Raw genomic sequence first — 13894 nt, forward strand, 5'->3', positions numbered from 1 at the left:
TGGTTCTCCCAGCACGCAGCTGGAGATCTGAGAACGGGCAGACTGCCTCCTCAACTGGGTCCCTGACCCCTGACCCCCGAGCAGCCTAACTGGGAGGCACCCCCCAGCAGGGGCACACTGACACCTCACACGGCAGGGTACTCCAACAGACCTGCAGCTGAGGGTCCTCTCTGTTAGAAGGAAAACTAACAAACAGAAAGGACATCCACACCAAAAACCCATCTGTACATCACCATCATCAAAGACCAAAACTAGATAAAACCACAAAGATGGGGAAAAAACAGAACAGAAAAACTGGAAACTCTAAAAAGCAGAGAACCTCTCCTCCTCCAAAGGAATGCAGTTCCTCACCAGCAATGGAACGAAGCTGGATGGAGAATGACTTTGATGAGCTGAGAGAAGAAGGCTTCAGACGATCAAATTACTCTGAGCTACGGGAGGACATTCAAACCAAAGGCAAAGAAGTTGAAAACTTTGAAAAAAATTTAGACGAATGTATAACTAGAATAATCAATACAGAGAAGTGCTTAAAGGAGCTGATGGAGCTGAAAACAAAGGCTCAAGAGCTAAGTGAAGAATGCAGAAGCCTCAGGAGCCGATGCGATCAACTGGAAGAAAGGGTATCAGCAATGGAAGATGAAATGAATGAAATGAAGCGAGAAGGGAAGTTTAGAGAAAAAAGAATAAAAAGAAATGAGCAAAGCCTCCAAGAAATATAGGACTATGTGAAAAGACCAAATCTACGTCTGATTGGTGTACCTGAAAGTGATGGGGAAAATGGAACCAAGTTGGAAAACACTCTGCAGGATATTATCCAGGAGAACTTCCCCAATCTAGCAAGGCAGGCAAACGTTCAGATTCAGGAAATATAGAGAACGCCAAAAAGATACACCTCGAGAAGAGCAACTCCAAGACACATAATTGTCAGATTCACCAAAGTTGAAATGAAGGAAAAAATGTTAAGGGCAGCCAGAGAGAAAGGTTGGGTTACCCTCAAAGGGAAGCCCATCAGACTAACAGCGGATCTCTCGGCAGAAACCCTACAAGCCAGAAGAGAGTGGGGGCCAATATTCAACATTCTTAAAGAAAAGAATTTTCAACCCAGAATTTCATATCCAGCCAAACTAAGCTTCATAAGTGAAGGAGAAATAAAATACTTTACAGACAAGCAAATGCTGAGAGATTTTGTCACCACCAGGCCTGCCCTACAAGAGCTCCTGAAGGAAGCACTAAACATGGAAAGGAACAACCGGTACCAGCCGCTGCAAAATCATGCCAAAATGTAAAGACCATCGAGACTAGGAAGAAACTGCATCAACTAACGAGCAAAATCACCAGCTAACATCATAATGACAGGATCAAATTCACACATAACAATATTAACTTTAAATGTAAATGGACTAAATGCTCCAATTAAAAGACACAGACTGGCAAATTGGATAAAGAGTCAAGACCCATCAGTGTGCTGTATTCAGGAAACCCATCTCACGTGCAGAGACACACATAGGCTCAAAATAAAAGGATGGAGGAAGATCTACCAAGCAAATGGAAAACAAAAAAAGGCAGGGGTTGCAATCCTAGTCTCTGATAAAACAGACTTTAAACCAACAAAGATCAAAAGATACAAAGAAGGCCATTACATAATGGTAAAGGGATCAATTCAGCAAGAAGAGCTAACTATCCTAAATATATATGCACCCAATACAGGAGCACCCAGATTCATAAAGCAAGTCCTGAGTGACCTACAAAGAGACTTAGACTCCCACACATTAATAATGGGAGACTTTAACACCCCACTGTCAACATTAGACAGATCAACGAGACAGAAAGTCAACAAGGATACCCAGGAATTGAACTCAGCTCTGCACCAAGCGGACCTAATAGACATCTACAGAACTCTCCACCCCAAATCAACAGAATATACATTTTTTTCAGCACCACACCACACCTATTCCAAAATTGACCACATACTGGGAAGTAAAGCTCTCCTCAGCAAATGTAAAAGAACAGAAATTATAACAAACTATCTCTTAGACCACAGTGCAATCAAACTAGAACTCAGGATTAAGAATCTCACTCAAAACCACTCAACTACATGGAAACTGAACAACCTGCTCCTAAATGACTATGGGGTACATAACGAAATGAAGGCAGAAATAAAGATGTTCTTTGAAACCAACGAGAACAAAGACACAACATACCAGAATCTCTGGGATGCATTCAAAGCAGTGTGTAGAGGGAAATTTATAGCACTAAATGCCCACAAGAGAAAGCAGGAAAGATCCAAAATTGACACCCTAACATCACAATTAAAAGAACTAGAAAAGCAAGAGCAAACACATTCAAAAGCTAGCAGAAGGCAAGAAATAACTAAAATCAGAGCAGAACTGAAGGAAATAGAGACACAAAAAACCCTTCAAAAAATTAATGAATCCAGGAGCTGGTTTTTTGAAAGGATCAACAAAATTGATAGACCGCTAGCAAGACTAATAAAGAAAAAAAGAGAGAAGAATCAAACAGACACAATAAAAAATGATAAAGGGGATATCACCACCGAACCCACAGAAATACAAACTACCATCAGAGAATACTACAAACACCTCTACGCAAATAAACTAGAAAATCTAGAAGAAATGGATAAATTCCTCGACACATACACTCTCCCAAGACTAAACCAGGAAGAAGTTGAATCTCTGAATAGACCAATAACAGGATCTGAAATTGTGGCAATAATCAATAGCTTACCAACCAAAAAGAGTCCAGGACCAGATGGATTCACAGCCGAATTCTACCAGAGGTACAAGGAGGAACTGGTACCATTCCTTCTGAAACTATTCCAATCAATAGAAAAAGAGGGAATTCTCCCTAACTCATTTTATGAGGCCAGCATCATTCTGATACCAAAGCCAGGCAGAGACACAACAAAAGAAGAGAATTTTAGACCAATATCCTTGATGAACATTGATGCAAAAATCCTCAATAAAATACTGGCAAAACAAATCCAGCAGCACATCAAAAAGCTTATCCACCATGATCAAGTGGGCTTCATCCCTGGGATGCAAGGCTGGTTCAATATACGCAAATCAATAAATGTAATCCAGCATATAAACAGAGCCAAAGACAAAAACCACATGATTATCTCAATAGATGCAGAAAAAGACTTTGACAAAATTCAACAACCCTTCATGCTAAAAACTCTCAATAAATTAGGTATTGATGGGACATATTTCAAAATAATAAGAGCTATCTATGACAAACCCACAGCCAATATCATACTGAATGGGCAAAAACTGGAAGCATTCCCTTTGAAAACTGGCACAAGACAGGGATGCCCTCTCTCACCACTCCTATTCAACATAATGTTGGAAGTTCTGGCCAGGGCAATTAGGCAGGAGAAGGAAATAAAGGGTATTCAATTAGGAAAAGAGGAAGTCAAATTGTCCCTGTTTGCAGACGACATGATTGTATATCTAGAAAACCCCATTGTCTCAGCCCAAAATTTCCTTAAGCTGATAAGCAACTTCAGCAAAGTCTCATGATACAAAAATCAATGTACAAAAATCACCAGCATTCTTAAACACCAACAACAGACAAACAGAGAGCCAAATCATGAGTGAATTCCCATTCACAATTGCTTCAAAGAGAATAAAATACCTAGGAATCCAACTTACAAGGGATGTGAAGGACCTCTTCAAGGAGAACTACAAACCACTGCTGAAGGAAATAAAAGAGGATACAAACAAATGGAAGAACATTCCATGCTCATGGGTAGGAAGAATCAATATTGTGAAAATGGCCATACTGCCCAAGGTAATTTACAGATTCAATGCCATCCCCATCAAGCTACCAATGACTTTCTTCACAGAATTGGAAAAAACTACTTTAAAGTTCATATGGAACTGAAAAAGAGACTGCATCGCCAAGTCAATCCTAAGCCAAAAGAACAAAGCTGGAGGCATCACACTACCTGACTTCAAACTATACTACAAGGCTACAGTAACCAAAACAGCATGGTACTGGTACCAAAACAGAGATATAGATCAATGGAACAGAACAGAGCCCTCAGAAATAACGCCGCATATCTACAACTATCTGATCTTTGACAAACCTGAGAAAAACAAGCAATGGGGAAAGGATTCCCTATTTAATAAATGGTGCTGGGAAAACTGGCTAGCCATATGTAGAAAGCTGAAACTGGATCCCTTCCTTACACCTTATACAAAAATCAATTCAAGATGGATTAAAGACTTAAACGTTATACCTAAAACCATAAAAACCCTAGAAGAAAACCTACGCATTACCATTCAGGACATAGGCATGGGCAAGGACTTCATGTCTAAAACACCAAAAGCAATGGCAACAAAAGACAAAATTGACACATGGGATCTAATTAAACTAAAGAGCTTCTGCACAGCAAAAGAAACTACCATCAGAGTGAACAGGCAACCTACAAAATGGGAGAAAATTTTTGCAACCTACTCATCTGACAAAGAGCTAATATCCAGAATCTACAATGAACTCAAACAAATTTACAAGAAAAAAACAAACAACCCCATCAAAAAGTGGGCAAAGAATATGAACAGACACTTCTCAAAAGAAGACATTTATGCAGCCAAAAAACACATGAAAAAATGCTCATCATCACTGGCCATCAGAGAAATGCAAATCAAAACCACAATGAGATACCATCTCACACCAGTTAGAATGGCAGTCATTAAAAAGTCAGGAAACAACAGGTGCTGGAGAGGATGTGGAGAAATAGGAATGCTTTTACACTGTTGGTGGGACTGTAAACTAGTTCAACCATTGTGGAAGTCAGTGTGGCGATTCCTCAGGGATCTAGAACTGGAAATACCATTTGACCCAGCCATCCCATTACTGGGTATATACCCAAATGACTATAAATCATGCTGCTATAAAGACACATGCACACGTTATTGTGGCATTATTCACAATAGCAAAGACTTGGAACCAACCCAAATGTCCAACAATGATAGACTGGATTAAGAAAATGTGGCACATATACACCATGGAATACTATGCAGCCATAAAAAATGATGAGTTCATGTCCTTTGTAGGGACATGGATGAAATTGGAAATCATCATTCTCAGTAAACTATTGCAAGATCAAAAAAACCAAACACCGCATATTCTCACTCATAGGTGGGAATTGAACAATGAGATCACATGGACACAGGAAGGGGAATATCACACTCTGGAGACTGTTGTGGGGTGGGGGGAGGGGGGAGGGATAGCATCGGGAGATATACCTAATGCTAGATGACGAGTTAGTGGGTGCAGCGCACCAGCATGGCACATGTATACATATGTAACTAACCTGCACAATGTGCACATGTACCCTAAAACTTAAAGTATAATAAAAAAAAAAAAAGGAGTTTACAGAATATGGAGAGGGTGAGAATTTTGTTAAAACTAGTAAAATTTGCTACATTTTATGCAGTCAGTTTATTCAAGTGTTTGTCATTTAAGGGAATTAAATGCCAGAGGTCCAAAAAACTTCAATAATGTTTGTTCAGGAAAAATATGTTTTGAAATGTTTTATTATTCTCTGACTATGTAAGCCACTCTAGATAATTTACTCTATAAAAATATTCAAAGGAAGGCAAAAATTATGTATGTACCAAAATGCAGTTTTATTTATTTTTAGGAAAAATGCAATATATCCTTAAATGTTCAAAAATAGTGAAAGGATTATATTAATTACAGTAAGCGTTATAAAATATCATGCATCTACCATTTAAATAAAAAATATAACTATTAATATGCTATCATATCATAGCATATCATATCATAGCATTATACTCATTTTCAAATGCTATTAAGTGAAGAAAAAATAAAATACGTAAAAAGTATGTACACACACAAAGGTTTTCAAGAAACAAAAATGTTGCTGTGGTATGTACTGGAAAATTTATAAGGGTTTTATATAATTTGTTCATGATATAATGTTAATGCATATTAAGGTACTACCTTGAGTACTTTCAAATTCATAGTAGAAGGCAATATTCTTTAACAATTGCTCATCATACAAGTCAGAAACATGATTTAAATTCAGATTCCAGCATCCAAAAACGTTTAAGTTGCTTAAAATGAAATGTTCACACCACTTGTTCTGAAAATTAAAAATAAAACACTATTAGCAGGGAGGCATGGAATAATTTCATACTCCTGGTTAACCCCCTATAAGGTAGGTCACAAGGGACATTTCTGGGTGGAATGATAAAGTCATTACAATCACAAATATTACAGATGGTGATCTATAAGTCCCCAAACTAATGCTTTCATATCTTTACTTTTAAAACTGGGAATTGCACTGCTTATCCTAGTACTCATTATTTACCTTATAGTATGCTGTTCCCTTAATGTGGTACTAAAACTATAGATGACAATACTAACACCTTTGTCATGCAGGTCCTGGGATCCCAGCCAGGCCTGCATGAGTACATTTAGACAGTTGCAAACTGGTTCCATTCCTCTCACTTTGGGGTCAACACCTACCCCCACTACACCCCTGGTGAGCAGGAAGAAGTTAGAGCGGTCTTTGCCCTTTTTCCATCTTCTTTAGCCAAGACCTTAAGATTAAGAGGTTATAAAACCCAGAAGTAGGGATTGAAACCACCATTGCAAAATTATGACTGAAACGGTGAAAGAGATCTGACTTAACTAACTCCACCTTGCTTCTAACCTCCAAGCTGTTCTTGTTTGTTCCTGGGTGTAGGCTGAACTAACTTTGGAAGGAACTTTGTTTACAGTTTATAGTTTGAAACAAAGATGATAACAGCCCTTTCTCAAAACAAACCCCCTTCATTCCTGGGGACTAGGCGGCCCATGGAGGACTAACAAATTAGTCAAAAGATTAGAAATTATGGCTTAGGAGTCATGCAGCTGGAGGCTACAAGATTCTGACCCTCCCCAGTATTGCTCGTGGGGATAAAACCACTGTTGTAAAACCTAAGCCAGTACTTGAGATATTTTGCAGACCTTGCACGTGATGGATCAGCTGACATCAGCCAGCTCTATAAACTGGCTCATCTGATCTTGTGGTCCCCATCCAGGAACTGACTCAGTGCAAGAAGACAGCTTCAACACCCTATGATTTCATCTCTGACCTGACCAATCAACATTCTTGGCTCACTGGCTTCCCCCTACCCACCAAGTTGTCCTTAAAAACTCTGATCTCCAAATGCTCAGGGGAGACTGAATTGAATAATAATAAAACTCTGGTCTCCCTCAAAAAAAAAAAAAAAAAGATTACAGATGAACTAAGACCAACTCCAAGGAAAGAGTTGCCTCCACTACCTTTATTTTATACCCATCCACTCACTATTGTTGAATATTCCATAGATTTTGTACCCCATCACTCTACCAAAACAGCTCTTAATAATAATTAGCCTTGGCTAGGTACCATGGCTTATGCCTATAATCCCAACACTTTGTGAGGCTGAGGCAGGAGGATTGTTTGAGCCCAGGCATTCAAGACCAGCCTTGGCAACATGACCAGACCTTGCCTCTACAAAAAATAAAATTAGCCAGGCATGGTGGCGTATAGTCCCATCTATTAGAGAGGCTGAGGTGGGAGGATCACTTGAGCCTGGGAGGTCGAGGCTGCAGTGAGCTATGGTCATGCCACAGCACTCCAGCCTGGGCAACAGAGCAAGACCTTGTCTCAAAACAATAATAATAATGACAACAATAATAATTGGCCTTGACTTTCATGCAATTAAATTAAAGTCACTGAATTTTCTGTCAACATCCTCATATTATCTGCAGAATTTGACACTAATAAACCATTTCCTTCTTTTTGAAATATGATTCATATGAACTCTAAGATATCATATTCTCCCAGATTTTCTACCATCTATCTTCACCACTCTTTTTCAGTGTCTTTTTCTAATTCTTAAGCTTCTACCTGACCACTAAATTCTGGAATATCTCTGGACCTTGAACCTAGATGTCCTCTCATTTTACCTAGAAAAACACATAACTGGTATGGTATTCAGAACCACTCATGGGCTAATGTGTCCCAAATTTTTATTCCCAGTCTAAAGAATACTTAAACTGCCTTTTACATATTTCCTTTGGAAGTCTCATTGCCACCACCTCAAACTCACTATTTCCCAAACTCATTATTTTCCTCTTCAAAATGTTCTTCTTTCAGTGGCAGCATCCATACAGTTGGCCTAGCCAGAAACCTGAAAGTCATCATTGACTCTTCCTTCTCCCTTCTGCCTCATATCCTGTTCCTTAACCCTGTCAGTTTCAAAGCCTAAAGAACTCTTGTATCTTTGACTTCTATTTGTTCCTACTGCCACCAACATTTTAGCCATGTTAGCATCATCACCATGTGATCACTGGGGTGGTTTCCTCACCTCTATATTTGGATGTCTACAATGCGCTCTATGCACTTCAGCCAAAGAACTCTTAAACAAAAATGTCAATTTCAGCTTGAAATCCTTCAATCACTTCTCATTATTTTTAGGATTTCCTAAGTCCTTAACAGAGCCAACAAGTACTATATTGATTTTTCTCCTACCCCCTCCTCAGCTTCATCAGCTTTTCTCCTCTCTGGTCACACTAAATATATCTGAGCTCCTTGGGGCATTTGCAAGTGCTATGTCCTCCCTTGAAAACCTTTTGCTCTTCCCTTCCCCCACTAACTATTACTCATCCTTCAGACCATGAGTCATTTCACTTGTCTTCACTCTTCAGAGAGGTCAACCTTTCCAGACTGGGTTGTGTCTCTTAATCATTCATTTCCAAAGCTTCATTAGTCCCTCCTTCATATCCATCAGCACCTTTGTAATCATTTTACTGCTTATTCAATAATGCAAATTGAAGTTCCATGGAAGAAGAAGAGATATGAGTTTGTATTTTTCTCCACTCCTTCCTTGGTGCTTATCACAGTGAATATGCACTGAATAAACATGTGTGGACCAGCTGCCTGACAGATTGGTTTTAAAATGTCTATGATAACAATTTGACAGTATCTATCAAGATCCTCAAATTTTCCATACCTTTTTGGCTTATCATCTCTTTTCCCATTTCAGAAAATCTATTCAAGGTAATTCATTACAAATTATCCCTCAAGGCCAGTAGCATTTATGATACAAAAGCTTCAAATGATCCTAATGTCCCTTTATAGAGGTATGATTAAGTAAACTACAATACAATCACTCAAACGTATTTAGTAGCCATAAAAATTATGCTAATCAGCTTGAGTGAATGGGTACCCCGTTCTCCATAATGTGATTATTAGGCATTGCATGCCTGTATCAAAACATCTAATGCACTCAATAAATATGTACAACTACTATGTACTCACAAAAATTAAAAATTTTTAAAATTATGCTAACCAAAAGTGAAAATGCTTTTACAATAAAATAATATGTAGCATATATCATATGATTGCAACCATAACAAAAACTAGGCCCTAAAATAAAAAATGAAAGAAATTAAACCAAAATATTAACCGTTAACAGTATTAATTTGAACAGTGGGTTAGGAGTACATATTATTATTTTTTCTTCAATTTTTAACTTTCCTTTAATACATTTTTATTATAAACAGAAAAAATAAATTCATAAACACTTTTCCTGAGTTTCTCTACAAAGAGAATACAATGTAAATCAATTTTCTATGATTGATTATATAAAAACAAGATCTCATCAGAGATAAGAAGGAAAAAGAGGAAGGCTCTCATGCTTCCATAAAACAGATATACTGTGGTTTTCCTCATTACACTACCAAAAATAAAAGTTGTTGAAAATAGGAACTTGATTTATCAGCTGATTAGATCTGGCATTATTCCAATATAACTCTAGTTTTAAAGGGGATCATGGTTTTCATCTCTCATGTTCAGACAAAAAATAAACAAAATATGTTTACCATTTTTAAGAAAGAATCACTGTTCCTAATCCAAGAGCATGTGATGACTCGAGAACAAGCTCTCTGAGAAAGGGGTAAGTGGAGTTGAAAAGCCACACAGAGGCAACGCAGTCTGCAGAAATCTTCCACCTCCTGCAGGGATAGGCAATTACTGTGCACCTGCGTACAATAAAGAAGATGAGAACAGTCACAATGTCACGCTGTGAAATGGCATTGTAATAGGCACTCCACGAAGATCATATCTTCAAAGTTTTACATCTACATTTGTGAGAAAGTCCCCTTCTGCATACACAAACTTGGCTGCACTGATACAGAAGTAGGTAAGAGGGAGGGAAAGCTCCAGGCTTAGTAGTTCACATAATGCATTTCTTATGATTTTCAGTGAAGCTGGACTTTAAATGAGTCGGCAGCAAAGGAAGTCCCTGACCCAGAGGTCTGAGGATTGACAGAGCCCCATGTAAAATGCCCTGTCATTTCAGAGAATGAAGAGTAATATCTACAAACCCATGGCAGGTTCAGGGTGAGAAATCCCGGATGGCAATCTATCTGTAAAACGTATTGAATAAGAAATCGGGGAAGGAAATGGTCAAGTTTCACCTCCTGTGGCAGAGACTTCAGAACTATTTTCGAATATATAAAAGGTTGTCATATGGAAGGTTAAAAAAACTTTAATCTGGGTATCTTCATAGAGCAAAATTAGGGATAACTGAAATTACAAGGAGATTGATTTGGGTTCAATATGTTCATTTTTAAAAATTAGAACCACCAAAAACATCGTGCATGGTCATTTGAAAATATTTTTCCAAAAACAATTAGGCAAAATAGAGTAAAGGAGATTCAAATGAGACAGTGATCCCTAGCCATCTCTAAATCATGTAAGAAAGAAGCAAATTAAATTAATCAATATGAACTTTTGTGAGAAATCAGCTTTTATACCCAGAACCCTATGATCAGTGCTATTCACACTCCCACCCATGGCACATCTTCAGCATAACATAAAAGTGAATATATTAAGGTAATTATCATTTTTAAGTATGCTCTTAAAATTCTGACAATCATGCTGAAATAATGTAAAGTTTCTAAGTTCTTCATTTTTTACTGTTTATCTTCAAAATTTAAGTATTCAAATTCACAATTTTAGAGAAATCTACATAGCTAAGATCTACTGTACTACATACTAAATTAAAATATTGGAGTGCTCTGTCTCCTACATTAAAAAGACTATTGCACAGTAATTCAGGATCTGGGCTCTGAAAACCGTCTAACTCCAGTCAAGACACTGTATGAGTCAGTTCTCCTATATGTATAAAATTGGGATAGTAACAGTACACTTTCTCATAGGGTTTCTGGAAAAATGTGAAATATCTAGAATATCACCAATACATAGTAAGCCCTAAATGTTACCTATTATTAGCTAGTCTTCATAACATCCCAGCTCTGTAGGTTGAAAGCAGCTATTAGCACACATTAGACAATCAATATCCTTAGCTAAGGGAATTAATAAATGTGTTATCAGTCAAGAGAAAGTCAAAGATGGGAAATTCAAACTAAGGAAAGAATCAAGAAGGAAGAAGCATAAAATGCTCACTGCTCTCTCCATTCTCCATTTTCCATGGTGCTCCCGAAGAGTAAACAGCTTCCTTTTTTTTTTTTTTTTTTTTTTAGCAGCTAGAAGAATGTTGTTGTCATTTGTTGGGATGGAGAAGAGTGAGGCAGAAGCAGGTTTGGGGAGTTTGATTCCAGAAATCCTAAATTTGAGATGTCTATTACAAATCCAAGTGAAAATGTTGAGTTGGTGGTTCAGACTAGAGGTCTGAAATTCCTCTAGTTATTTCAAAGGGACATTAAAATTGCCTTCCAAGATATGTATGATCAGTGGGGGTAGATATCATGTCTATTTCTTCTCTCTCTCCAAATATATTTATTTTTGGCATATATATTACCATGCACAAAGTAAATATTTTATGAAAACATGCTGATAGATTTAAGAAATGGACAATTTTCTCCTATAGAATACTAACTTCTTGAGCCCTGTACAGTCACATTATTTCTTTCTTTTTCTTTTTCTTTTTTTTCTATTTCTTTTATTGCTGTTTGTTTTAAAAACAGAGTTTTCAGCCTGAAACACACCGATATCTAGACTGCATACAAACTTTGTGTGTGTGTGTGTGTGTGTGTGTGTGTGTGTGTGTGTGTGTGTGTACTTATGCAAGCAGGGATGCATATAGTAGAGCGGAAAATCCATGTTCCTCAAAAGATTCCTAAAGGGCCCTATAAGCTGAAAACAATTATAAAAATTCAGGATCTCTATAGTCTCAGTGACACTAATAAACAATAACAGAACTGTTCTTTTAAATACACAACTTAACAGAGCAGAATCATTAAAAGCTGTGGAGCCAACCATCCTAGTCAAAATCCAGGCTGCCTTTTACCATGTGATTTTAGGTAGGTTAGGGAAGTCTTGGTCTCAAAGTCTTTAATCGACAGGAGAGAGTGATAATTGCTATACTGAAAAGTTGTAAGATTACATGGTGTCAGGTAACACAAAGACCCTGAAACACAGCGTATAGTGGGGCCCCTCCTCCAATTTGTTTCTTTTCCTCTTCCTCCTCACTTTCTCTGTTTTTTAGAAGAACTGGGCTAAATAACTACTAAGTGAAACACCAGATAAAACTTGCTGTACATTGTATTTTAAGAAAAACACTAAATTATGTAACATAATATTTTCTTATGTATACAGATTCTAATTTTTCTCCCCTTTTTGGTATTTAATACACATAAATTGGTGGGGGAAGGGGCTAAATTCCTAATGAAGAAAATGGCGGTCAGAAACCAAGAGTATGTCAACAGTGGAGAACCTGATGCCACCAGTGAAGTTATACCAGTTACACCTGATGAATGACAGCTTTCTGCCTGGCGGCTGTGTTCTTTTTACTTACTAAGACACGATGGTACATTCTCAAGGATAGTGAACATGAAGTGACACAGAGAACACGCTGGATGTCCGATCCTTCTGACCATAGGTGCTGAAGCAGAAATAGAGTCTGATACGCCTATCAAAAAAGAAATTTCTTCAAATGTCAAATTATTTAGAAATATTCTTTTACTCAGAAGTGCTCTTACTTGTAAGAAACATAAAGAAAACGATTGTATAGATTTGACTAAACGGAACTTCAAATGTTTAGTTTAAAAATGTATGATCATTTTAATGATAGAAAATTGAAAAATAATTACAACCAATATGCCAGAGAAATATGAAAACCTAAATATGTAAAGAAATTAAATAATAAGAAATTAAGATTTAGTAAAACATGAACTGATTCACAAAGAAGGAAATAGATTATTAATAAAATCATCCCATTTTACTAAAAATCAGAGAAGTATATGTTAAAACAAAAATTAGCTTGTTATAAATATCAATAATATCAAAAATTTTAAAATAATATCACACAACATTGAAAATTGTGTGGTGAGTCACCTCTCTTACAGATTAAAGATAAAAGTACAGGTAGGTATAGAATTTCTGCAAAGCTCTTTGACAACGTCCATCAGGATCATTAAATATGTTGATGCCTTATGATCCAGTTTTGAATTTCTGGGAATTTAGCACAGAGGAATAATAACCCAATATGTATACAAAAAACATATACATCAAAATGTTCATTATAACATTATTTATATGAGCCAAAATTTTGAAGTAATTTAAGTGTCCAGCATTAAGAAAATATAATGCACTCATTAGATACTACATTTATGAAAAATTCTTAATGACAAGAAAATATGCAATAATCTTAATGAAATGTACACTAAAATATATATATACAGTCTGGGCATGGTGGCTCACAGCTATAATCCCAAGACTTTGGGAGGCCAAGGTAGGAGGATCACTTGAGCCCAGGAGTTCAAGACCAGCCTGGGTAACAAAGTGAGACACCATCTCTATATAAAATAAAAATTAAAAATTAGGCAGGCATAGTGGCATATGCCT

At 37.1% G+C, this 13894-nt stretch overlaps 1 protein-coding gene across 11 annotated transcripts in view; it reads right to left on the reverse strand.

The window, feature by feature from the left end:
* Positions 1 to 13894, reverse strand: part of DDX60L (DExD/H-box 60 like) — a 123834-nt gene that overhangs the window by 85871 nt on the left and 24069 nt on the right. For all 11 annotated transcript variants that reach the window (XR_010156232.1, XM_054683911.2, XM_054683912.2 and 8 more), the window contains 3 exons: positions 12846 to 12959; positions 9907 to 10065; positions 5992 to 6133 (listed from right to left, as the gene is read on the reverse strand). Coding sequence is in view for 10 of the 11 variants with exons in the window: in XM_054683911.2 (XP_054539886.1) it covers positions 5992 to 6133; positions 9907 to 10065; positions 12846 to 12959 (415 nt within the window). In the remaining variant the exon portion in view is untranslated. The remainder of the gene's footprint in view (positions 1 to 5991; positions 6134 to 9906; positions 10066 to 12845; positions 12960 to 13894) is intronic.

This window comes from Pan troglodytes, chromosome 3 (assembly GCF_028858775.2).
Source record: "Pan troglodytes isolate AG18354 chromosome 3, NHGRI_mPanTro3-v2.0_pri, whole genome shotgun sequence".
NCBI classification, from domain to species: domain Eukaryota; kingdom Metazoa; phylum Chordata; class Mammalia; order Primates; family Hominidae; genus Pan; species Pan troglodytes.